The 25,436-nt window shown below is 38.5% G+C and overlaps 3 protein-coding genes across 8 annotated transcripts in view; 2 read left to right on the forward strand and 1 right to left on the reverse strand.

Annotated features, from left to right (window-relative positions):
• Positions 1-25,436, reverse strand: part of LOC145479127 (putative E3 ubiquitin-protein ligase HERC1) — a 304,004-nt gene that overhangs the window by 255,059 nt on the left and 23,509 nt on the right. For all 6 annotated transcript variants that reach the window (XM_081457396.1, XM_081457404.1, XM_081457389.1 and 3 more), the window contains exons 5-9: positions 22,559-22,724; positions 21,888-21,967; positions 15,406-15,502; positions 13,442-13,585; positions 8,098-8,225 (exon numbers count right to left, since the gene is read on the reverse strand). In XM_081457396.1, coding sequence (XP_081313522.1) covers positions 8,098-8,225; positions 13,442-13,585; positions 15,406-15,502; positions 21,888-21,967; positions 22,559-22,724 — 615 coding nt within the window. The remainder of the gene's footprint in view (positions 1-8,097; positions 8,226-13,441; positions 13,586-15,405; positions 15,503-21,887; positions 21,968-22,558; positions 22,725-25,436) is intronic.
• LOC145479610 (uncharacterized) overlaps positions 1-25,436 on the forward strand; it is a 385,465-nt gene that overhangs the window by 91,831 nt on the left and 268,198 nt on the right. The gene's annotated exons all lie outside the window — the stretch shown is intronic.
• Positions 1-25,436, forward strand: part of LOC145479373 (uncharacterized) — a 117,845-nt gene that overhangs the window by 30,583 nt on the left and 61,826 nt on the right. The window lies entirely within an intron of this gene.

Raw genomic sequence — 25,436 nt, forward strand, 5'->3', positions numbered from 1 at the left:
TTGTCCAACCAAATTTTTAATATGTCCAGTCAATTTCCCACTATAATCGGACATGATGTCCAAACATTTCACCAACACCAAGTTATTGTCCATCCATGAAATTTGGTTATATACATTGTTAAAAGGCTCAAAATTGTGACTGGTAGACTCACCTATGCGGCTAAAATTTCATCTTTGGCGACCAAAAATTCTGGTTTAGTTGACAGCCGAAAATACATCTGCGTTCACAGGCTACCATAATGGTGACTACATTTCTCTGTGTTGACAATCATAACGGTTATTTTCTCAGACATTATGTCCTTCCAGAAATACATAGTGAAAGATCTTTGTTTTATAACATTCAACATATGAAAAGAAAGCAATCTATCCTTTTGCTTTGATGTAAAAGATTCCTTCACATCGGAAATCTTGCAAATGGCTGATTGTGTTTGAAATCGCCCTATAACGCGTTGCAAACCCTTGAGCATTGAGTACGTCATGTATGCCTACCAACTGTGTCTCTTGTAATGCATGAATCCTTCAATAGACATTACATTAGCTTCGTACACAAAATCAGCGGCCAAACACATCTTTACAGATTTTATGCATTGAGTTCTTTTCTGAATAAAATTCCTACTTGATTTTTATCACTTAGTTGCCGAATGGCTACCGAAGAATCTTTTTAATTTTGGGCCCTTGACTCTGAAAGTTTGAGCCATATCCTGGAGCCCATTATGGGCTTCTGCCATATCATAAAGCAGAAGTGTTCATTTTTCCTGTACTTGCCAAATAAAGTACTCTTCAGAAATCGCTCTATTATGCATTACATGCATTGCGATATGCGGAATTAGCACTTCATGTATGTACCCTAGAGTCAACTTTGGTCAGGAGCCCAACACTAGGAGCCTGCAACTCCCATACTACATGTAAGCCTATGTCACAGTATTTTTACAGACCGGTCTATATTTTAGGCTTTTTTCCCACGAAACTGTTCAGTTCTGGTCTATATGAGCGTGCATCATTAAGGAGAAAAATGGTGGCCTCAGGTGGACATGGCGACCTAATCTTCCAGTGAAATTATAAAGTATGTGCTTGTGATTGGTCACTTAGGTTCCTGGGGGGGTCTGAATTCGTGGTGAATTCAAACTTAAATAGATTGGCCTATGAAAATGCCAGGACAGGAATAATTGGGGTAGTTGCACACTCCTAGTAATGGGCTCCTGCTTTAAAGGGACACAGTCAGCTGGCACACATGCGTATTAGGTACCAATTTACAGCTAATTTGCATATCACAGAGATGCAATCCATACTGCTTCTAACCAAATATGATAAAAATAATATCATAGTATAGGCAAAAGCACTCTCAAAACAAGTTTTTAAGTAAACGATTGAAAATCAAGCAAAACTGTGAAGATTGAAGCAGATTTCTAGATGTACTTTGATTTCAGGTTGACGTGAACTTTTTTCAAAGTGAGAAAACTAGTGTCCAGGTCAACGCAGTCCCAAAGCTGACTGTGTCCCTTTAATGGTTAGGCATTCAGTAGGAAAAACTAGGTTTGCTTGAAGAACATAAAACCAGGAGATAACAAGGAGAGATTGGTGCAGTCATCTAGTAGATAAAGTCACCTAGTTAATCTGAAATTATGATAAATAAATAAATAAATTTTCTTATGCTAATTAATTATGCAAATTTATGTCCCGTCAAATTGATAAGATGTCCAACCAAAATGAAGATTTGAAAGGACCCATGTCCTGTTAACCCATTGATGCCTGTGCCGCCCGTAACCACCCAAAAAAGAGCACTCGGGGACAGTTGCCTTTCCTACCCTCCCTGAAGACTTTTTAGTTCCCCTACTGTTCTATTGTTCTTGAGGACAAATAAACCAATCAGAATGGACTTTCTGAGCATATTTTCAGAGGACTTTAGGGGTCCTAGAAAGACGGTTTTTCTTCTTAAAATCATGCGCTCAAAAAGTGCAGGTAATCATGGCGCAATGCAGCCCAAATCTAAAAACTTCCAAGGTTTTGTTTTCATTCCTAAAAAGAAGAAATTACTTCTTTGGCACTTAAAATGGAAAGGAGAAACATAAATCGATGTTCAGGTGGCGTTAGAATGGAAGATCAAGGTGTTCAGAGTCCTCAAACCTTTCTGGTGAAGAATTTTCCCTTCCTTCAGGCGCTGTGAAAACATCAAGATCGGAGCACTTTCAAGTAAGTTTTGACGACAGATCACAGAATTAAAGCAGCTTTTCAGACGTAAGAAACAAAAATAGTAATGTACATTATTACTTTGAAGTTGAATTCAACTTTTGAAATGATCGGTAAAGCCACAGGCGTTAAAATGACCGCAAAAGCGGTCTGCAAAATCTCAAGCTTTCGTGTTAGCGTGAAGAATAATTTGAACATACGGTCATGCAGCAAAGTAATTTTTGCTTTTAAAATAGGTTTCTTCGCCTCAGTTTGAATCAAAATTTATTGTTATTGAACTTCCTTTCGCATTTCTTTCATTTGGTTCCTTGTATTTGGGAATTTTAAGCTTTAAAAGTGAACAGTAACTTGCACGCTGGATTTCTGCATATTTAATTTACAACGACGTCCAGGCGCTTTGTTTATTTAGTTTATTCACTTCGTTCAAATATTTTTTGGAGTCTTATTCAGCTACTACAGAACCATTTAGAAAAGAACTAAATGGTCACTAATTTAACACAGTTGGAATAAGACTGATCTCAAAATAATTAGCTTGTTTTTGCCGTCTTTTTGATTTACAACTTTCATCTTTCTTTCGTAGCGCCGTAATATTTTGTCGTGCGGCAAAGAAATTACTCGATTTCTTGTTTTCAGATTGATTTTTACGTGAGTTCTTCGCTTTTAGTTTTCGTTGTTCTCTCAGATGTTGCCGTTATAGTACAAGAATGAAATTCTGTTGTATTTTGGTTTTGTTTTTGTCCTCCAAAGTCGATAATTAACTCATTTTCGCATGGTCAATTTCCTCAGCTTCTGTGGGACATTTTATCGCACGGTAAAGAAATAATATAATTTCTTGTTTTCTCATCAGTTTTACACATCAGGTTGAGTTCTTTTTGCTAATATTTTTTTTAATATTTTGACCCTTCATTTATTCAACTTTAAATAAACGATGTCTTGAAACCTGATCTTGTGTCTGTGGTTACTGCGCATATGGTTTATTTTTGTGCTTTAGCTTGCTCTCAAATATTCCAAAAAAAAGCCAGGGAATTAGGGGTGGGTCGCGGGTAATTTCATTCAGGCGTCAATGGGTTAAAGAAGAAAAATTATTTCCAGCACTGAGATGGGCTTAGAGGGTAGATCATAGAGTATAGAGCGTAGATCGAAGAGAGTAGCTGGCAGAACATAGAGAGTAGAGCGTAGATGGGCTTAGAGGGTAGATCATAGATCGTAGAGCGAGTAGCTGGTAGAACGTAGAGAGTAGAGCACAGATGAACTTAGAGGGTAGATGGTAGATCGTAGAGCGTAGAACGTAGATCGAAGGGGGTAGCTGGTAGTATGTAGAGCATATATGGACTTAGAGGATAGATGGTAGATCGTAGAGTGTCGCGCATAGATTGAAAAGAGTAGCTGGTAGAACATAGAGAGTAGAATGTAGATGATAGAACATACAGCGCAGAGTGTAGAGGGTAAACTCGATACAGAATTGTACATTAAAAAGATTATTAAAATACTGTAAACCATAATAGCACTTAAAGTGCATATGACGTGAAAAATATATTCTGCTTATTTGAAAGGCCTTTCAAAATACAGAAGAACGGCGTTTTTCTTTTTGAAATATCTTTTTTTGTTTTAGAGATACTGATGTTTTTCTATTATACAAATTAGATCAGTGATGACATCATATTGTTTGCAACTAAAAATGGTAAAATACTGAATAAACAATATCTCTAGAAATATTGAAGCAGTGTTCTTGAAACTTGGCACCACAAATGTAAATCACAAAAGAAACAAAATGACACCCTCAATGCTGTTGCCATGACAACAGTTTTGCCACTGGAGCTGTCTTCATAAAAACTGAAATTCCCAGTTTTTGACTTAAATCAAGAACCATCTATCCCACCCAATCTAATGATGGGAGTTAAGACAATATGGGAACTATGTCTGTTCCAAGTAGAACCCTTTGTCTCACTTTCAAGGTTGCAAATGGTGATGTTTGTTTTTTTGACAGAAAGAGACTGGAGCCGAAATAGTTGCTATGGCAACACCACTAAGGGTGTCATTTTGTTTCTTTTGTGATGTAAATCTGGGGTGCCAAGTTTCAAGAACACTGCTTCAATATTCCTAGAGATATTGTTTATTCAGTATTTTACCATTTTTAGTTGCAAACAATATGACGTCATCACTGATCTAATTTGCATAATAGAAAAACATCAATATTTCTAAAATGAAAAAAGATATTTCAAAATGGAAAACGTCATTCTTCTGTATTTTGAAGGGCCTTTCAAATAAGCAAAAAATATTTTTCATGTCATATGCACTTTAACATTCCCCATGCATTTTAATATTTGCTACAATAATTGTAAGTGTCTATTTCCGTACATAGAACCGTAGAGCATAGAGCATAGATGGTAGAGGGTAAACTCAATACAGAATTTTAAATTAAAAACGATTAAAACACTGTAAACCTAATAACACTTTAATATAAAATATATGAGATATAGCAAGGAATATGCTAAAAGTTGAAATCAAATGTTACAAAATAGGCAGGTTACCATAATAACAATACACAACTACGGTAAAAGCTATCAAGTAGCAGGTAATGTATCTTTCCAACACGTAGGAGGAGACTGATGACGAAAGCGTAGAGTCGTAGAGCTCTACAAAAATTTCTATGCCAAATGGAGCTTCATAAAACGGGCACCAGTTGTCTAGTACGGTAAGTAGATGGGCTGACATCATGGGTTAGTCCCATAGTGGTTGTGCAAAAGGCATCAGGGGATATCAGGTTGTGCCTGAACTCAAGAAAGGCAAATGCAGCTGTTATTCGTGAAAGGATACCCATCCCGACCATGGAGGAAGTGTTGGAAAACCTCTATGGCAGTGCAGTGTTTTCAAAACGGGATCTTCATCTGGGATTTCACCAGATTGAATTAGATGAGGACTCCAGAGACATAACCACATTTGCCACAAATAATGGGTTATTCACTAGCCAGGTACAAGAGACTGAGTTTTGGAGTAAACTTTGCACTCGAGAAGTACCAGCAGATAGTAAGGCAAGTAATCTCTGATATTGGCAGGTTTCAGAACATTGCTGATGACTTGATAGTGTATGGCAAGAGCAATGAGGAGCATGACAGGAATCTCCATGGAGTGTTGCAGCCATTGGAGGAGAAGAAGAACCTCACCCTCAACCCTGAGAAGAGTCAATTCTGGATGGACGAGGTAGTCTTCATGGGACTCCTAGTGTCAAAGTATGGTATCGGTTCAACAGAAGAGAAAGTCTGTGCTATACTTGAGTCAAGCCACCCAACCACGCCAACAGAGGTTAGAAGTTTCCTGGGGATGGTCGGCTTCAGTGCACATTTCATTCCCAACTTTGCCACCATTGCAGATCCTCTATGAGCAATCTCCAGGCAGGGAGTACCCTTCATATGGGGCAGTGAGCAGGAAGCATCGTTTCAGGAACTGAAACAGCAGTCAGCTAGTGCATCTGTTCTGGTGTACTTTGACAAAGAGGCACATGCTCAAGTGATAGCTGATGCAAGTCCTGTGGGACTAGGTGCAGTGTTAGTCCAGGAGAACAATGCTGAGGGTAGAGCCGTTTGCTATGCCAGCACGAGCCTTAGCAGTGTACAAAGGAGATACAGTCAGACCGAAAAGGAAGCACTGGCAATGGTATAGGCATGTGAACGGTTCAACTTATACTTGTACGGCTTGCGGACCTTTGACTTGGTGACAGATCATGAGGCCCTGAAGGTGATTTACTCTAAATGATCCAAGCCATCAGCACGCATCGAGCGCTGGATGTTGAGGCTGCAGCCATATAATTATAAGGTGTGCTGCGTTGCATCATGAGATAATACTGCTGATGCCCTGTCACATCTGACAACGCTTCTGGCATCAGAGAGGTGTCGTTATGATGATGAACAAGTTCGGATGGTTGCACTCAAAGCAGATCCTGTAGCTATTAAGATCCAAGCGATAGAGAGTGCCTCCGCAGAGGATGAAGAGTTGCAAGAAGTGCATAATTGCCTTGCTAGTGGAAACTGGGAGAAGGGCCAACGGTCATTCTTGATGGTGCATAACAAGCTCACCTTCATTGGTCAAGTTATCCTGCATGGCCAAGGGTTGTGGAACTTACACACAAGGGTCACCAGGGGATAGTCAAAATGAAAGATAGACTCAGATCTAAAGTGTGGTGGCCGGGAGTTGATAAGGATGTGGAACGGAAGTGCCGGGTGTGTTACTGACATCAAGTGGTTACAAAGGAGACGATCACTCCCCCGGTGAAAACAACCAGGATGTCAGAGAGGCCATAGCAAGATCTAGCATTGGACTTGCTTGGGCCTATGCCAACAGGAGAATATCTGTTGGTCCTAGTCAGCTACTTCAGCCGATGGGTGGAAGTTTATGTAATCAAATCCACTATTTCTGAGATGATTATCAAGTGTTTAGATAAACAGTTCTCTAGATATGGGGTACCTGGTGTCCGCAGAAATGGAAGAATACTTGAATGAAATGGGCATTGAGCATAGACTGACCACACCACTATGGCCAAGAGCGAATGGGCAAGTTGAGAGACAAAATTGTTCCCTTTTGAAAGCAATGAGAGTGGCCCATGCTGAGAAGAGAGACTGGAGATTAGAGTTGAATAAGTACCTCCTGGCCTACTGCTCCACCCCGCATGTAACAACTGGCAAGAGCCCAACACAGTTACTATTTGGGAGGAAATTGTCCACAAAGTTGCCAGAAGTTGCTGATCTAGAGGAATCTGAGGACCCAGGATATCAACAGGCCAGAGATCATGATGCAGAAAAAAAGCAGGTTGGCTCAGACCATGTTGACAAGAGGCACCAGGCAGCAGAGAAATGCATACAAGAGGAGGATTTGTGTTACCGGAGGAAAGGAAGGGGAATAAATTGTCACTACACTATGAGAGAGAGCCATACCAGGTGATGGAACGTCATGGGAATCAGATCCAGTTAAAGTCACCTCAAGGTGTGGAATACAAGCGAAACATTCAGCATGTCAAGCAGTTCATTGTGCTGGTTATAGAGCCAAAGGGATCGAGCCTTGCAGACCCTGCACAAGTACCTTGTGAAAAAGTGTGTGGAAAAGAACTTACACCCAGCCCAGAGATGGAAGTGCAAGGTCAGTTGAGGATTAGAGCCCTCTCCAGCCACTGCTGTTACCAAGGAGATCAGGGAGAGTCTCCCAACTTCCTGAGAGATTCAGTGACTATGTCACCACCTAAAGGTGGTTGTGGTTCCCCAGTGACACTAACTTTCATCATGCTGTACTTACAGTTTTCTATTTACCTGATTAGACATTGTTGACATACCATTTTGTTAAAATTTATGTTAGAGTTTATAAGCAGAGAAAGAGGAAGATGTGGCGTCCTGTGGACACCCAGGACTATGAACAGTGGTCACATGATCAGGCGAGTGTGTGTGCATGTGTGCACAAACGTGAGTTTGGAGTGTGAATTTGTGTTACTCAACTTATTAACCTTAGTGGCAACTTATTAACCTTAGTTCTAGGAATACTACAGAGGCACTGTGCTCGAGGCGAGGGCTCGAGCCCGGACTGCTCAATGCAGAGACCAGTGCACTAACCATCAGGCCACCGCTCCTCTCTTTGTCTAAATTAATGTCTGGGTTAATAGTACACCATTTACTTTTAAAGCACAGTGAGGAGCAGCCAAAATATTGGAAACACATGCATCTTCTTGTGAGACTTTTTGCCACAGTTTGTTTACAAATGGCAAAAAAGATTTACAGAAGCATTTTACATCAGCAGCAGCACAATCCCTGTGATAGTGCCCCTTTAATTTATATTAATGCAACTTCTACAGGGTCATGAACTTCATTATTTTAATGAATACTGTACATGTCTTATAAGCCCATATTTCATCCAAAATATTCCACTTACCAGCCCAGTAGAAGTGAGAGCCAAGCTAAACTGACTTCCACAGCACACTTTCTTTATCACTAATCCCTGTAAACCTTCAATCACCTTTGGCTTGTACACTCTGTTTGTATCCCCATGACCAAGTTTACCTTGAGGGAAAAAAAAGTCATCATAGTCATCAAAATGGAAATGAAGAGTGGAGGATTCTCTCAGTTTCTCTTGGTGGGCATTTTGGCCTTTTAGCATGTTGGAATCCAGATCAAGTTGTCTGGCTTTGAGCCCAGGCCAGGGTCATTGTGTTGTGTTTTTGGGTAAGACGTTTTATTCACACAGTACCAACAAATAATTTATAATGCTGGAAGGAGGAATATTGCTAGTAAATTAAAAGGAAGTCACTCCAAAAAGCTTACACTTTTTTGTCTTCACCTATAGCAAGTAAACATTCAGCTTTTCCACTCAGCAAAGTTTCGGCCTCTGAAGTGCCCACTATCCTGAAGAAATTCATCTTGAAAGAAGCGACTCTGGAGGCCACCATTTTGAAACTTCTTGGCAGCCAGGCCCTATTTATGTGATGTCATTCTGTCCATCTCAAAATTTGTGGGAAGGAGAAAAACCTGCAACTGACTTGGCATCCTTCACAAGGTCAGCAAAACCTATTTTTTTGCCAAGGGATTATCCATTTCACTATCTTCAATGCTATCATTTCGGAGTTTGGAGCATGTTTGGCTCAAAATAATATGGCTCAAGACCAGCCATAACCCACAGTGGTAGTTAAAAGCTTCTTCGAAAGCCATTTGGACAAAATCTCTTGGACGGAATGACGTAGTAGTAGTAGTAGTAATAATAATAATAATAATAATAATAATAATAATTAATAATAATAATAATATTTATACAGGAGGCGATCTCACATAAAGTGGTGTTCAGAACGGCCCTGTGGAAAATATTATAAAAACGTAAAAGCTATATAAAACAATGCTACTCAAACGTAAAAAAATATGATATCAAGAAAATATGATAAAATTAAGGCATGTGTTCAAGTTCATTTTTAATAAGTAAAATAGATTCCATTTCCTGCATTTCAAGACTTAAAAGGTTAAAACCAAGAGCTGCTTGGTATGTGATTTTTTGCTTTGCCCAGTTTGTTTTAGGAGCAGAAAGGTGCAGATTCTTGCACTGGCAGGTGTCATAATGGTGAATGGCATTATTTTGTCTAAAATTAAATTTTTAAAAAAAAATTTAAACATTAAAAACATTAAACGTCACGAGAACGCTGCCTGGCTGCTGAGTACTGTTCAAAATGGCGGCAAGATGTTCAAATTTTGGGCTTCTTTAGAGACCAGGGTTTTCCCTTACTCGCAAATGCGCGTCCGAGACGCACTGTTTGGCTGAAAAATGGAAAAGGGACGCAAAAACAGCAACGAGAACAGGTCCTCTCGGACGCACATGGTTTAGGATGGTAGTTTACTACTGACTTAATTTAAACCTGAATAGATCTGCAAAAAATTCTTTTGAGAATAAAATTAGAATTTGGAATCTTTGTTCTGTTTTCTTAGTCCATCTTTCAACTCCCAAATCTGGCACATTCACTCCTTTGAATCGACTACTGCAGCGCCACCTTTTGTTTTTCTCATTCTCAAGCTTGCTCTTGCTGTGAACTCCTCGCAGAGGCTTGAGAACTAATGTGCGATTGTGAGGCATTGTGGCACACACTGCAAGATAGCGGATTCAGAATTACAACCCGCGAAAAAAAGAGGTGTTTCTTTCCAGCTTGGATGGAAGAATTCACGTGGTTGAAAGAAGAAAACGAAAAAATGTATTGTGATATCTGTAAGATGACAGGTAAGAAAAACCCTTTCACAACAACTGGCTGTAACAATTATCAGAAGTCGGCCCTGGAAAAGGCACCAAAATTCGAAAGATCACCTTACGAGTATCAGTGACCTCAAGCTCAGAAAAAGCTTTCAAGTGACAGTTGCAAATGCAAGGAAGAACACTGAGTATGAAACACAGGAAATCACGAGAAGACACGTTGTCCAGCTTAGAACAGTATATGTTATGATGAAGAACAACATTGCGGCTAACTTTATTCCAATAGTGGAACTTCAGGCTGCTAATGGATGTAGTGATGCTTCTGTTTTTACAAGAAACCCGAAATTGTTTCAGAGATGGAATCTGTTTTGGCCAATTGTGTCGAAGATAACTTGATTAAAAAAAACTACATGATTCTTGCACGCCTTTTATTGGACTGATGCTTGATGAAACATGTGACATCTCCATTGAAAAGAAATTAGGGAATACAGTACAGTACTGGATTTCCCAAACCACTACATACATGTACCAGTCTGTTATTGCCTCAGGAAGAAACTTCACTAAAAGGGGAAGGGCGAAAGATTAGATTGTTCCCCTGGAATCTAAAACTCTAACCGTGGGACCCCTACTTTTTTCTTCTGGACCCTCAACCTTAGGTTGAAGGAGTCCAAGGGACTCCCAAAGGAAAAATTGTAGGGAAAACCCTGGGAGATGAATTTCATAAGGAAAACCTGCACTTTAGAGGCTGAAACTTTGGTGAGTGTTAGTGTGTGCACTAGGGTTAAAACTGATGTAATCAACTAAACTACCAAGTGAGCCACTTAAATGAAAGCAACATTCTCCTACTATGACTAAATCATGTTTAATGAACCTGTACTAAAACCAGGAACACCACAGTTGGTGGATTGCTCTGGCAATGGCTCAGGGAAAAAAAAAACGGCACCACTTGATGCATATATGTATCAAGAAGTTGTGTTTAATTGGAATTACAAGAGAAACAACAAGAAGATATTGCTCCAGCAATGGCTCAGCAAACACTTCGGTACCAGTTGATCCATATGTGTATCCCTCAAGTTTTAATTATGAACTCAGGAGACATTTTAAATAAATGGCACCAAGATTCTGCATGTGATCTTTGTATGTGTAATTTCACCAGTGGAGTACATTTTTGTGGGTAAAATGTTTGAGGGACCTTCTTTTGCAGGAACTTATTGAAAAAAACGGCAACAATTTTGTGCCTCATGGTAATTATCTCTGAAAAACGAGTCACTGCCCCAGTTGTTGTTTTTTTTTGTATCCAATAGCCTTTGCTGAGATCTTCTTTGTACACATAGTCCAAATTCAAGTAAAAATACCTTTGTATTTAGTAGCAACAGAAACCAGGATAAACTCCAGCGGTATGGACTACTTAGCTGACACTCGCCTTACAAAATGTACCTTTAGATATTTCCTGAGTCACAAGGCAGAGTGGAAAACTTAATACAGTTTATTGACAACAGTGTGGGAAATGACACAATACATAAATCTGTGTTTTTTACGATTGTCTGGGGAGTCAGGGTAGTTTTCAAAATGATGACGGAGATTTAACTGCTTTTAGCACAGGGTCATAAATTGAACCCACAAAATCTGTTTTGAGGGAGTCTCACCAGTAAGTGTTACAGCTGTGCAATAAGTTACACTGACACAAACTAAACAAGGCCAGAGGGCCATTTGTCTCTGACTGCACATGCAACATTTGTAGAGCCAAAAAAAAGATCTCAGCAAGGTCAATTGCAGGGGTGCCTGTTACCAGTGATAAGGAACAGAAGTGCTTGCTTATGACTAGAAAAGCACCCCTGTAGCAATTTATTATATTAGCAATACAGAGCTGTATTAAAGGTTGTGCTACATCTAATTGAAAAGTAATGGTCAAACTTGTAACTGGACTTGCAATATTACTTTAATTATCAACAAAGATGGAACACTACAGCCGGCTATGCATTGATAAGGTTATAGAGTCTAAATTATAATATATAGATTTAGACCAGCCTAAAAGCGTAGCTCCTGGGCCGGGTTTTTCAGAGCCAAATAACCCAGGAAAAGGTAGAATTTTGATTTGAGTTTTGTAACTTTGCGGCAAGGTTTTCTGTATATTGTTTGGCCTTCTGTTTTGAGTTTTAATAATCACTAAATACACAAAACAAAGCAGCAAAAAACATTTGTATAGAAGAACAAGTTATAATTCAGTTAACTTTTAATCCTGGGTTAGCATTAAACCGGCTTCCGAACAATCCTGCCCTGATTTCAACAAGTTAACCTGAGATGAGCCTGCAATCCAATCAAAAAACCAGCACTTGGGCAGCGGTCAACTTCAAAAAAACATGCGACCTCGATGAGCTGTAAACTTGAGCCTACGATATGGTCACGTGATACTGGTCAGCGAATACCTTGTTTTGACAGGTGTCAATTGTTCATAACATGGATGTCCAATATCAAAGAAGTACATGGTAAACCAAGGCTGCATGTCTCTGTCAACCTATTATTTGGAGTATGGTCGCCATGTTGCGCAACTCCGTCATCATCGTCGTCGTCCATGCACGCCCACTAGCAATACTGCTAGCCATGATAACCATGAGAAAATCAACTCATGGGTTTCCCTTTCTTTCCTATATGAGTATGGGGCTCCGCTTGGCTGCCCTTCGGCCCACTGGAGCGCAGTTATTATAACATAGCACGCACGCTGGTCCTACCTACATGTAATTCCTATCAAACCATCATCATCTCTATTTACACACTGCTGAACATAAATAACAAGACATGTGCAGTTTCATTTTAGCCGCAAATTTTCCATTGAGTTTAGCGGCAAGTTCCTTTTGTTAAAGTTTTGGCAATGTAAACTTCATTCTGAACAGTCCAAGCCTTGGCTACTCTGAGACTTTGACTTTCACCAAGCTAGGATGTTTACTAAAACTTAAGTATTTTGGCTTTGTTTGTCTACATTTTAACTGAGTATTTTTGTCTTTGTTTGCCTACATTTTTATTAATTTGAAGACGCAAATTTTTCATTGACAATTTTAGAAATCAGATGAAGCATTTTCATTCAACTGTTGCTCAAGTGATTGTGGGATGTTTTTAACCAGCCAGTAGGATCCTTTGCTGTGCATTGTGAGAAATTTGTAGTCAATCACAAATAAAACATTTTAGCACCCAAGTTGTTGTCACTAAGTTATAAAAGAATTGGTTCCTGCTTTTAGCTAGGTGCATATATCAAGTTATGGATTCACTTGGGAAGTTTGAAGAGCACTCAAGAAGCTAGAGTTGCTGTCGGCTGTGCCTAGAGCAACTCTTACACTTCTCTTGTGCTCTCCAAACTTCCTGCATGCACGGACCATAACTTGATATAAGCACGCTAAGCATGAACCAATTCTTTACTTGTGCAAGTTTATGATGAAAATGTACATGATATGTATTAATGAATATAAAACTTAGTGGCTAAAACCAATTTAATGGCCTTTTGCCACTAAATTTATAAGCAAAAGGAAAGCTGAACAAAAGAGAACTGAGAATAATTCACCATTGTCGCCACTTCCGAAAGACCACACTGTGCATCCATCTTTAGAAATACATATTGTATGAGCACTGCCACATGCAACTTGACCAACATTGCTGACATCTTTGACCAAAGTAGGCACATTCCTACTATTGTTGTCTCCACAACCTTTAAAAAAAACAACCTCTGTTAAGGTGTCAGAGTAAAACACCATTATCATAATTTTAGAGGATATAACACAGTGGTACAAAGATATGCACAATACTTTACAAACGAGCGCAGCCTGGGAGTCATCAAAATCATCAGCCCTAGCTCTCTTCTGAGGGAATAGGGCTATGCAGCCAGGGGAGTACAGTAAAATATTGTTTTTAACATGAGAATAAAAAATTCATATCTTCAAGCCACCATGTAATTTTCTTTTAATTATTATAGGCAAACTGACTGCTTGCACAATCAACTGTGAAAAAGTGAACCTGCTAGTAAGGATCCTCACTAGTAGGATCTTCACCACTAAGGATAGTGAAAATATGCTACCCGGGTCCCAGATATGAAGTTTCATATGAGTTTAATGAGTGGCGTATTTTCCAGTAAAACACTTGTGCCTTTATACAATAAATATTACATAATATTACTAATAGCACAAATGTGGCCTGGGAAGAAACAATTCTGAAAATATACAGTTACTTATTTGCATCTAACAGGAAGTGAAAGAGTAAAATCAGCCCTCATACATTTGTACCTACAACTTAAAAACTAAATAAAATAAATATCTTAATTCACCACACCCTCACTGGGGCTTTTCAGGGCCAATGAAACCAAATGATGAAACAAATAATGCAAATGAACATAACATGGTTAAAAATCCTAACTGGCAGGAGACAGACCAGTTGGCTATTTACAAGCATGGCCGAGGGTTTGAACCAGGGTTTATCGAGAAACAACTCCAGCTTAGTGGTCAAAGCCGGACTTGAACCTGCGACCTCCAGATTTCAAGTCCGGCACCCTGAGCACTCGGCCATGCTGCCTCTTTCAGAAATAGTGAACAGCATTTGCAGAGAACTTTCATCCGGCAAAAATGTCTGGGTAAGGGTAGGAAGTTTTCCATCTTCTTCAAGATCTATAATTTAGTGAAGTGGATTTCAGCATTCTGTTTGTTAGGGTGCCTGTGAAAAGCATCAACCTTGTCTTTGCATACATCGTTAACAGTAAAATGTGTCATCGATACTGGGGGAGGGGGGTACTCCCAGATAAGTTGGGTGGGGGTGTGCGGCTCACTTCCCAAAACCCTTACCCTATTTATGACCAAAATCTGCGATTTTCCCTACCCTATTTATGACCTGGCCAAAAATTCGATACCCTATTTATGACAGTTGCGGCTGGCGCAGTTGCCCTAAACTTAAGTTATGAAGGGCTTTTGTTGACGTTCTTATTGATAATGATGAAAAAGTGGCTTCTTCTAAGAACCATACCCAATTCAAGAGTAGAGTGCTAAAACCACACCCTATTTAAGACCAAAATGGCCAAAATCGATACCCTATTTATGACCAAAACGACTGAAAACCCCTACCCTTTGGAGCCACACATACCTATATAGCCCATATAAGGGAGTACCCCTCGCCCCAGGCATCATTATAACCTAACCACAGTGGTGCAGTTTGTCGGTAAGTTTCAATCGCTGACTCTGGAAATCTGGTACACCAGCAACTGAATAATTATTATTTCCACTTAACTCTAAAGTCATTAACAATGTTCAGTTCTTTTCAGAACTACCCTCACCCAGACATTCATACAAATTGAACTACCTGCATATATATACTAATACTCCTGGGTTCAAACCATTTAAGTGCAATGTTACCATTTTCCAGGTTCTGAATGGTCAGTATTGGGTCACTTCTCTAGATTGTACTAACAGACTCCTTCTAGTTTAACAGAAATATAGAAACAAAAATATTGAATTATACATAATGTTATATGTATTATAAAAGTACCTAGTCTTCCATAGTCTCCTTCTCCCCAGGTGTAAAGATATCCATCATCTGTAATTGCAGCACTGTGTCTATATCCAGCAGTCACCATACTCACAACCTTTAATGTAAAGTCACACAAACCTATTAATCAGAGACTTACCACAGAATTTTATAGATTCTTCTGGGTGGTGATTGGACATTTTATGGCTGATAGCTATAACTACGCATATGAGCATGGTCATTTATCCATCTCCCAATAGCTCCGAATTATTTCCTTGATCCCAAAAAGGAACAAAGATTTAAAATATTGAAAAAACTGGAGGCTGATTTCCCTTTTAAAAAATGATTAAAAAATTGCCACAAAAGCCATTGCAGTCAGAATGGAAAGAGTCTACCTAAAATTATTGATTCACGACAAACAGCCTACATTAAAGAAAGATATATCGGCAAAAGTATCAGAAATATCACAGATGTCATGTCTTTCACCAAGATGTAAAACATCCCCAGATAAGCCATTTTTCTTGATTTCGAAAAAGCTTTTGATTCCATTAAATGGAATTATCTTCAGAAATGCCTGGAAATTTTCAACTTTGGTCCTCAACTGCGGCAGTGGATTAACATAATTATAGCGACATTTCAAGTTGCATTCTGAACAATGGCTTTGCCACTAAGCAGTTTATTTTGGGAAGGGGAGTCGGGCAAGGCTGTCCTCTGTCTGGTATCCTGTTTACTATTGGAATAGAAATCCTGGGTAAAGCCATTAGGAGCACAAATGAAATAAAAGGCATCGAAATAGATGACAGAAACACAATAAAAGTTATGCAGTATGCTGATGATAACACTGTTTTTCTTAGAGACATTCAGTCAGTACAAAACGTTAGTTTCTAATTTACTTGCTCAGTTCAAAAAATGTTCTGGATTATGAATAAATCAATCTAAATCAAAGTTGTTGTGGTTAGGATCATTGCGATATCAAAAAGATACACTTTTAAATCTAAGATTAAGTGAAGAACCCATCTACGCCCTGGGAGTTCATTTTTTGTATGACGAACAACTTGCAGCCAAAAAGAACTGTTTTGATTGACTAGACCCCCTAAGAAGAATACTAAACATTTGGTCGTCAACAGATACATGTACATCTATATACGGCAGAATCGATATAGTAAAGACAATTGCAATTTCAAAACTAACTTTCATTTGTAGTGTGCTGAACACAAAAGACAAGTTCGCTACTGAAGTTAATAAGCTGATCTTTGATCATGTATGGAAGCACAAACATCCAAAGGTTAAAAAATCTACCCTGATTAAAAGTAAAAATAAGGAGGGCTAAACATGACTGATTTCACATTACTTGATAAAACATAAAAAATATGCTGGGTGAAGCATCTTTGCTCTGAAGATGATCAAGCATGGAAATTAATCCCACTGCACCTTCTATCAGGTGTCAGCAGAACACTTCTTTTTTATAAATTTGCAATTATGATGTGAAATATTTGAACTTAAGTGCAAAGCTACCCATTTTCTAGAAGGACATGATTTCGCACTGACAGGAATGAAATATGTTGTTGTCCCTATGACAAAAAAAGACGTACTCAACCAAATCGTTTGCAATAATCGATTCATAAAAATTAACAAAGCTTCAACATATTTTGAAAGCTGGCATCAAGCCGGTATCTGTAAACTATCCAGTCTCCTCAATGACAGTAACATCTCGATTTCTGTCACTCAACAAGTTCTTATGAAAATTCACTCTGTTTCATGTTTTCACACTACCCAAAACTTAATGTAACGTTTATTTTATTATAAATGCTTGTTTCAGTTACAGACAACATCCACTCTAAAACACTCGGCTGGCAAAAAGCTATCTGAACCATGTCAATAAGTTCATACAGAAATTCTGGATTCTTTCAGTATTTAATATCGACAGATCAAGAATGTTTGCTTCACATAAGAAAAGAAGAGTAAGTTCCATGTCATCTGTTCACCATTGTTTAAGCTTAACAGGATAATATTATTTTCTATACTGTCTCTAAAGGATGTTATTGATTCTATGAAGAGCATTTATAAAGCTAGAGCTATTGATGTTGACGTCCTATACAAAAATAACACTACTTTAAGGATTTTGTCTTTGGCGACATGACAGGACACACATCCACTGCCGTTCCCATCTTGGCCTTCCTGCCCGGCCTTGTATCATTTAAAGGTCCCTAATGTAGCTCACAATGATGTAAAGGACAATGACGTCAAGCACTCAAATTTTAAAACAATACTCAAAAGCAGTAAGACTAAACCTCTGCAACTCTTTTTTGCACCATTGTGGTTATTTACTATCCAGTAACCACATGTCCTCTTAGAGGGCTTTTGTTTTCTCCCTAAGTGTACTTGCTTCAAGAAACAGCTTCAATCTGACAGCTGAACATACACCAGAGTTCTCAATACAACTGTTACAAACAGTAATGCATAGGACTATTCACTCATGCGAACACAAATCTATTCTCATTCAAGAATACCAAAAACGTTCAGTATATGAAATCAATGCCTACCACAGTCTGACTTTCTAAGGAACACACGTTCTTGCTTCAAAACAACAAAATTAAAACAACAATACAAACATACACTGTAATTGTCAGCTTCAATCCAACATCTCAATATCCTGTATTCATAGCAACAATTACTTTTTAACAAACAAAGTTTAAAACCTTAGCAATCTCTTATCAAGACCTTGTTTACTTGCTTAAAGAACAACACAATCAAACGATTAACAGTACATACATTATTGGTATTTTGTTTCAGATCAAAGCCAGAAGGTGGCGAAGGTTACACCCTTATACAAGGCTACTAAACACTATGCACTAAGAAATACTCCTAAGAAATTTTGCTAAACTATCCTTGTTAATTAGCGTTCTTTGTCAACAGGTTTACAAAATGTTTGAGTGATTGTTTATTTCTAAGCAGTACTGTAACTCTAAAAACTTGTAATATAAATTAACGTTTTCAATACTGTCTTTAGACTTTCTAAAAGTCCTTTCCAATAATTCTTCCCTGGCCTGTTGGTTTCACCGAAGGACTTTCCCACTTGTAGCACCCCAAATTTTACCGGTAGACTTTTCCACCAGCAACATAAATACACACTAACCAATGAACAAACAAGTACTGACTATACGTCATGACATTGCACGCGATCAATGACACAATTGGCAGAGCAAATGTCTGCTGAGTTGAAAAATCTGTTTCTTTTAGCTTTTGTTCTTGGACATACTTAAGGATATGAATTTTATGAAAGCAATTGAATATGGTCTATCAAACTTAATTTCAAGTCTTTGAAAGAAGGACAGGGAAAAGCAGTGGAAGGCTATTTATCCGACCAATATGTGTTTGTTTACTTAAGCTTATTAATACGGGCAAGATCTGAGCTCTTGCATGATCCGGATTGTTTGAGAGAATTAAGTTTGGACCTTTCGAGGAAGAACAGAGCCATTTTAACAGTTTAACAGGGGGAATGTGTAATCGTTGCACTTTTAATCGATTTGATGAATGACCAAGTTTCTTCTCCACAACAAAGGGCATCACAGCAAATTTCCATTGGCCATTTTACCAACTTGACCGTGTTAAAAGCACCCGTCAATTGATGAAAGACTTTTGGGAACAGGGTTTTTATTCTCTGCCATTCATTGCAACTTCAATTCTCAATGTTACGGTATTTAATCAAGAGAGCTCTACAGAATTAAGGTTCTCCTGACTTATTCCACCTTCTTTAGTTAATTCAGATTCTTGTCAGTACAAGCTACAATCATGGACAAAAGTCTTGGGACAAATTTGCACTTTAGGCGCTTTTTCGCACATGCCAGATGCAAATACAACTTCACCTGCCTAACCTCGCCCCCACCCCCTCATACAATGTTGAAAACTAGTGCCTGCAATTTCACCTGATTTTCAACATTGTGTTGGGTGGGGAGGGGGGACAGCAACGCGTTTTTAAGGGATATACAGTACAGCCCAAAAATAATACATGCGCAAGAAGTGGCGCACGAAGTTCTTGCACCGCAAGAACACGCAAACCGTCGCAAGAAGTAAAAATGTCGTGTTTTTGCAGTTTACCCGCAAGAACATTCAAAACGTAAGAAGTTGAAAATCTAACCACAAGAAGCCGCAAGAACTTATGCATCTTACTGCAAGCCTCAAGAAGGCGCAAGAATTTGTTGCAGATCAAACAGTCTGTTCATTTATAAGTGCCATGTTGGTTGTCGAAATGCTCAGCGTTTGTTCACAATGTTATCCATAAGATAAGTCACCGCAGTGGGAAGGGATATATTTCCAACACCTGAGACCAGATCTGGAGTTATGTTTGCTTATAACGTGAAAATAATATCGAACGCACTCACTTATTATGTACTCGCGTGTTCATGACACCTACGGAAAAAAAGCCCTACAATCACTTGAACATTCTGCTGGCACATTATGCGACAATCACAAAACGTCTCCAAATAATGAAGCTCATGAAGAAACAGTCCATGTAGAAAAATCGAACTACAGTGTAGTTAGTCTGGGTTCCAACGCTTTTTGCTTCTGAATGCAAAATTCATTATCATTCAGAAGAGTTGTTGTCTCCTTCTTGCGGATATGTGAGCGAAGACAACTTTCGTTTAAATTGCACACTGAACCGCAAAGACTGCGTGTGCACTACAATGTTGAAAATTTCTTTAAGAACTTTTTGCAGAGTTAGTATTACAGGCGAAAAGCTCTTGCAGAAAATATATTTTGTGTTTCTGAGCAAACGGTAATCAAGGAAACTTGAAAGTCGCCTATGGAAGTGAACTTGGTAAATTCTACCCTGTTTGCAATGTAGTAAAACACATTACCGGTATAACTATGGTTGTGATAAGTACATAAATGATCTTCTGAACAGCGAAATCTCATGAGTTTGCCTTATGCATTCCTCTTATTTCGAAGAGAATACCATTAAACGAAATCTTTTAAGACAGCATGCACTGATAACAATCATGTTGTTGTGACGCCTTGAATTTGCATTAAGTCTTCAAACATTACTGATGCATGAAAAGTCACGCTTGTGTCATGCATGCATGTAGTCCTGTGCTTTTTTTCGCTGACTGAGAAACTTCCTTGTTTCAAAATTTGGGTTACACTTGGAAGCTACTTCTCCAAGGACAACTTCAACAGCGTATAGACTTTATATGGCTTACACTTTAGAACTTATAATATTAGTCACACCATTAAGAAGCTTCCCAAGATCTCTTGTGTAACGGTAGCCGTACACGTAGTAAGGTCAACAATTTGTTTGATAGCCAGTATGGCTGAGAATCAACTTCTTCTGTGATATTTGTTTACGTTTTGATGGATTGAAATACAGCTTTGTAGAATGAGTAAACAGCAGCTCACACTGATCAACAAATTCGAAGTTTCAACAAACGCGCATCCATTCATTACTTTTTCTTTGGCCGTTCCCGGGGATAGGTCCAAATTCAAATTAAGTTAGGCTCATGAAAAGTTCGTTGTCTGAACTGAACTTTAGAGTTTAAATCGTCAAGAGTTAAGGATTTGTCATTTTAATACTTCTTACGGCAAGTGCCGGCACTAGTTCTGTTTTTTAGTTGTGTTTGTTAGTTGTGTTTTTTAGAACGGTCGCCAAGACGGTACTGTCTTGATATGGATTTTTGCGTGCTAAGATGTTAGCGCAAAGAAGTTCTTGCAGTTTGAAAATCCTACCACAAAGAAGTCCTTACATTTCGAAATCCAACCACAAAGAAGTTCTTGCGGTTTTAACTTCTAACCGCAAAGAAGTTCTTGCGTCTTGCAGGATCCAAGTGCAAGCGACCCGCAAGAAGCCGCAAGAAGTTGCCAGCTTGCGGACGCAAAAAGAAGTTCTTGCACATGCATTATTTTTGGACTGTATTGTAGCAGCATTTTTTTCAAACTTCAGTTTTAAAACACAGATAATTTGTTACATTACATAAGTGTCCCAGACTTTTGTCCACGAGTGTAGATCTACATAAGTTTATAGCATTTGTCAGGCAGCTCTCTGGTTGACAGTTGGTTAATCTAGACTAAAATAATTCTCGATTGGTTTAAACACAGTTTTCTTTTCAGGAGGCATTACTCAATGAAACATCTTTTGCCGTTTATCAATATTGCTGACCACATACTGCACTGTACACAAATAAATTTATTTGAGTTAGGGAACAGTACTTGTACGCTCGTAAACGTTCTGATGGAAATCATTTTCTGCTTTCGTGATGATCGCGCATGGAGCACATGGAAAGTGAGAAATGTCAATCATGTTTTTCGTACCAAAATTTACGCCCCGATTCACATCCCTGCAAGTGAAACAAGTGGACCTCTCGCGACTTACATCCCTCATGCTCTCTCTTGCGACTTCGTTGCTCGAAGATTACCCTCTTGCTTCGCCCGAGGGAGATAAATAAGTCCAGGATTAAGAATAGGTCAACTTGTGGTAAGTCTACACTGTCTTGAACAATAATGATTACCTTGTGAGATAAGTTGCCTTCAATACGTTTTGGAGCCTTGTGTGTCTGACTGTTTCCATGGCCAAGCTTGCCATAGTCCCCTGGGAAGGTAACAAAAGGTGATGATTCTGACAACATATTTCTAATGTACAGCTGTCCATGCACAGAGAAAACTACCAAAGCAATAACTCTAGGTTTGACTGACATGTAATATTGCTGTCATTCATATTGCTGCAATGTACATGTATACCCCTGAGTATGTGCAAAAGCAATCATGACAGATTATATAAGCTCTGTGCTAGGAAGTACCCAAAACAAGTTTTGCAAAATATAATTATTATATGTGACCGGATTTGCAAAACCATACACACCGAAATTTGACACATCACAGATGGTTTTGATGCTATCCTTTTCTATAGAGCTTTGAACAAACAATATCTATAAGCTCAGGTGTTGCCCAATTTAAGGGAAGTAGCAGGAAACTTTTGCTAAATCATTTTAGTCAATTTCAACCCTAGCCTGCACATAACATGTAAACCATACCTTGTGCAATGTGCAAACATGATTGTGCCCACTAATAAAAGTACATGTAGGCACCAGCCTTAATGACATGCTGAAAAAGTATTCCAGGTACATGTCTTAGTTATTATTTTGTGGCAGTAAGACTAATCAAAGAGGAAAAAAACACTCACCATCCCCCCAGCTAAACAACTGACCATCAACTGTTACAGCCAATGTGTGTCCATCTGACCCTTTGGATGAAGACACCATCTTTACTCCAGAGTCTGTGGGGATTGCTACTCTCTTTGGCTGTGCCTGATTTGCAGAATCTCCAAGGCCAAGACGACCATAGCTACCCTACAGGAAATAAAAAAAACACAGGGCCCATATTCTTAACAGATACTCTTCATTTTTATTATGTTTTGCTTGTCATTTTGTTTTTAGTTACTACAAGTTTGTGTTCCTTTCATCAATTTTGGCTGCAGAGGAGGATTCCTTCAAGAACTTACCTATAATTATTATCAATTTTTGTTCTCCTTTAGAGACCTCTGAACTTAAAACACTCAATAACTTGTATGGTTTTTGCTTGTGGTGGATGGCAGGAATACTGCCACATTCAGACTTCCTAACTACCTGGAACAACAACCAAGTCTTATGCCTTAAGCATGAGTACAATGCCTGCTGGTTTAAAACTTCAATCTCACACCTACTCAATGATGCAGACCAAAATACAGAAACTTGGACCAAAGCAAGAAAGAGAATCCATGTACATGACAATACACTTCACCCATTTTTCCAAACAAAGACCAGTCTGTAATTTTTTTATGGTGTGGTTTTCTGTTTATATTGTTTTTTTTTTTTCCTTCTCTTTTCAGTATGAATGATCTCAAACTACACAAAACAAAAGCAGTGAAAAACATTTTAATTAAAGAAAGATATATACTTCAGTTAACTTTTAAGGTGACTGAACACAGTTTTTGATACCTCAGTTTCATTCACCTTTTTCTCCAAAACCCTACATCCTTTGGTCACCTAAATTGGCAACACGCAAGTTAACAACACAAACTTTGGATTGTTGATAGTTAAGCTGACATATGCATCATTGCCGTGGCAACATGAATAAATATAAACAGGCCTTTAAAATCAGTTTTGTTTATTTGCAGAAAATCTAGTCATTAGATTTTCTTTATCATTTGCAAGCAATAAGCTTGTATCGATTCTCACAAGATAACACTATTTTGAAAACAGTTTAACAGAGAGATCTTTAATTATCCCTTGTAGAAGGTTGACTGGAATATCTAGACTTTCCTTTCTTAAATTGTGTGGCTCCAGAAAATATCCATGCCCCCCCCCCCCCCCCAAGGAGGGTTTTTTCCAGTTTGAGTCCCCACCCCGCAGGATTTTCCGTTCCAGGGGGCTTTACAGTACTCCCCCCACCCCCTGAAATTTCCATGATTTTTCCACTTGGTGCCCCCTACTTCTTGGAAATTCCAAATCCACAAACATAAAGACTTCATTAATTTATTTTGATCTACATAGAGCTGAAATAAAATTTAGCCGCAGCTGTTTATAGTTACACTTCAGATGAAAACGTAAAGCCGCATATTTTTCACGGTAAACTGCCAAACAATTGTAAACCTTGATTTGGCCACACCACGCTTGCTATTTTATGGTACATTATTTATGGAGATATGCACTAGGTAAAAGAACAAAATTGCTGGATTAGGCTGTGAGATTTAATTTTCCTAAAAATGACCGTGGAAAATTCTAGATGTATGAACAGACGCACCTCTTGCTCTCTCTATTTTGAAATGTTCAAACTAACAACAGAGCTTATTAACACTCTAATGTCCTGGCAGCTGACCTTTCCTCTGTTGAACTGAAAGAAGTTTTCATTTAAAAAATATCGAAGAAAGTACTGAAAGTTGACAGTATCGTTCACGTTTTGTAAGCTAGTCGCAGTTTGTAATTTATACATAGTCAACGCAAGATATTGAACTACTTTGCACACCCAAGTAACTATATTATTACATCATTCTTATTTTTGCTGTCAAAGCGAAACTGGCGAAAATACCTCAACGCTAATCTCCATGATATTTTTGCATGTTGCAGGTGTAATTTTTATCTAGTATAATTTGTGAACAGCACTGTTTATAAATATTATTCTTTTTCATGTGTGGAGCCTTGAACTGACTTCGCTTATCAGCAGGAATCATAAGCCGTCATGCAACATGTTTTTTTAAACACCTGTTTGTCAAATGTCGCTTAAATTTGTCTTTCACCAGGAATACTTCAATAAAGCTATACGCTTTGTCTCTGTAGTTTGTAAATGATAGTAAATTTTATACCTTAGAATTTTTTAACTTGTCACACATTTCATGTGCGAAACATACTTTTCAAGTTCAATCTGGTAACTAAACAACCAAATGAAATCTTTGCTGTCTCTCATCGCCGTTCACGGTTACAAATACATCGCCCTCTCCGAATGCAAATTCTATATATCGAGCGAGCTCTGGAAACTCTTCACACTTGAGCTTTCTTCCCCTTCCTTCAGCAACGACCTTTAACTGTTCATTCTTAATTTTTTCCTTTCCTCTTTGAACTTTCGCATGCTGTTGGGAAACAGTCATATCATTTCTTACAGCTTGACAGCTTTGGTTAATCTCCTTGAATGATTTGAGTATTGAATCCAATGTACCACGATGCTTGCTTGTACTCCCTTTGAATTTTGTGCCCTTAATGGACACAAAGCTTGTTATCTTGGCAATAACAGCTTCCAAGACATCTCTATCTCTTTTACTGTCTAAGTACCGTAAAACGTCTCTGGAATTGTCTTTCAAACAAGAGTGTACTTTTTCCCTTGCTGTGTGTTTACTAAGCTTTTGCAAGGTGTCGCTGACGATTTCTACAACCTTGCTAATATCAGTGTCTTTTGCTTCTACGATAAAATTAATGCTTTTTGATCAATGTATATATGGGCAATGTTAATATGTTTCAATAATTTCTCACACGTGTCAATCGGACGGAAGTACAAGTTTTCTCCTTTATTAGTGATGGAAGCTTTCCTTT

This window comes from Orbicella franksi, chromosome 1 (genome assembly GCF_964199315.1).
Source record: "Orbicella franksi chromosome 1, jaOrbFran1.1, whole genome shotgun sequence".
Taxonomy (NCBI): Eukaryota; Metazoa; Cnidaria; class Anthozoa; order Scleractinia; family Merulinidae; genus Orbicella; species Orbicella franksi.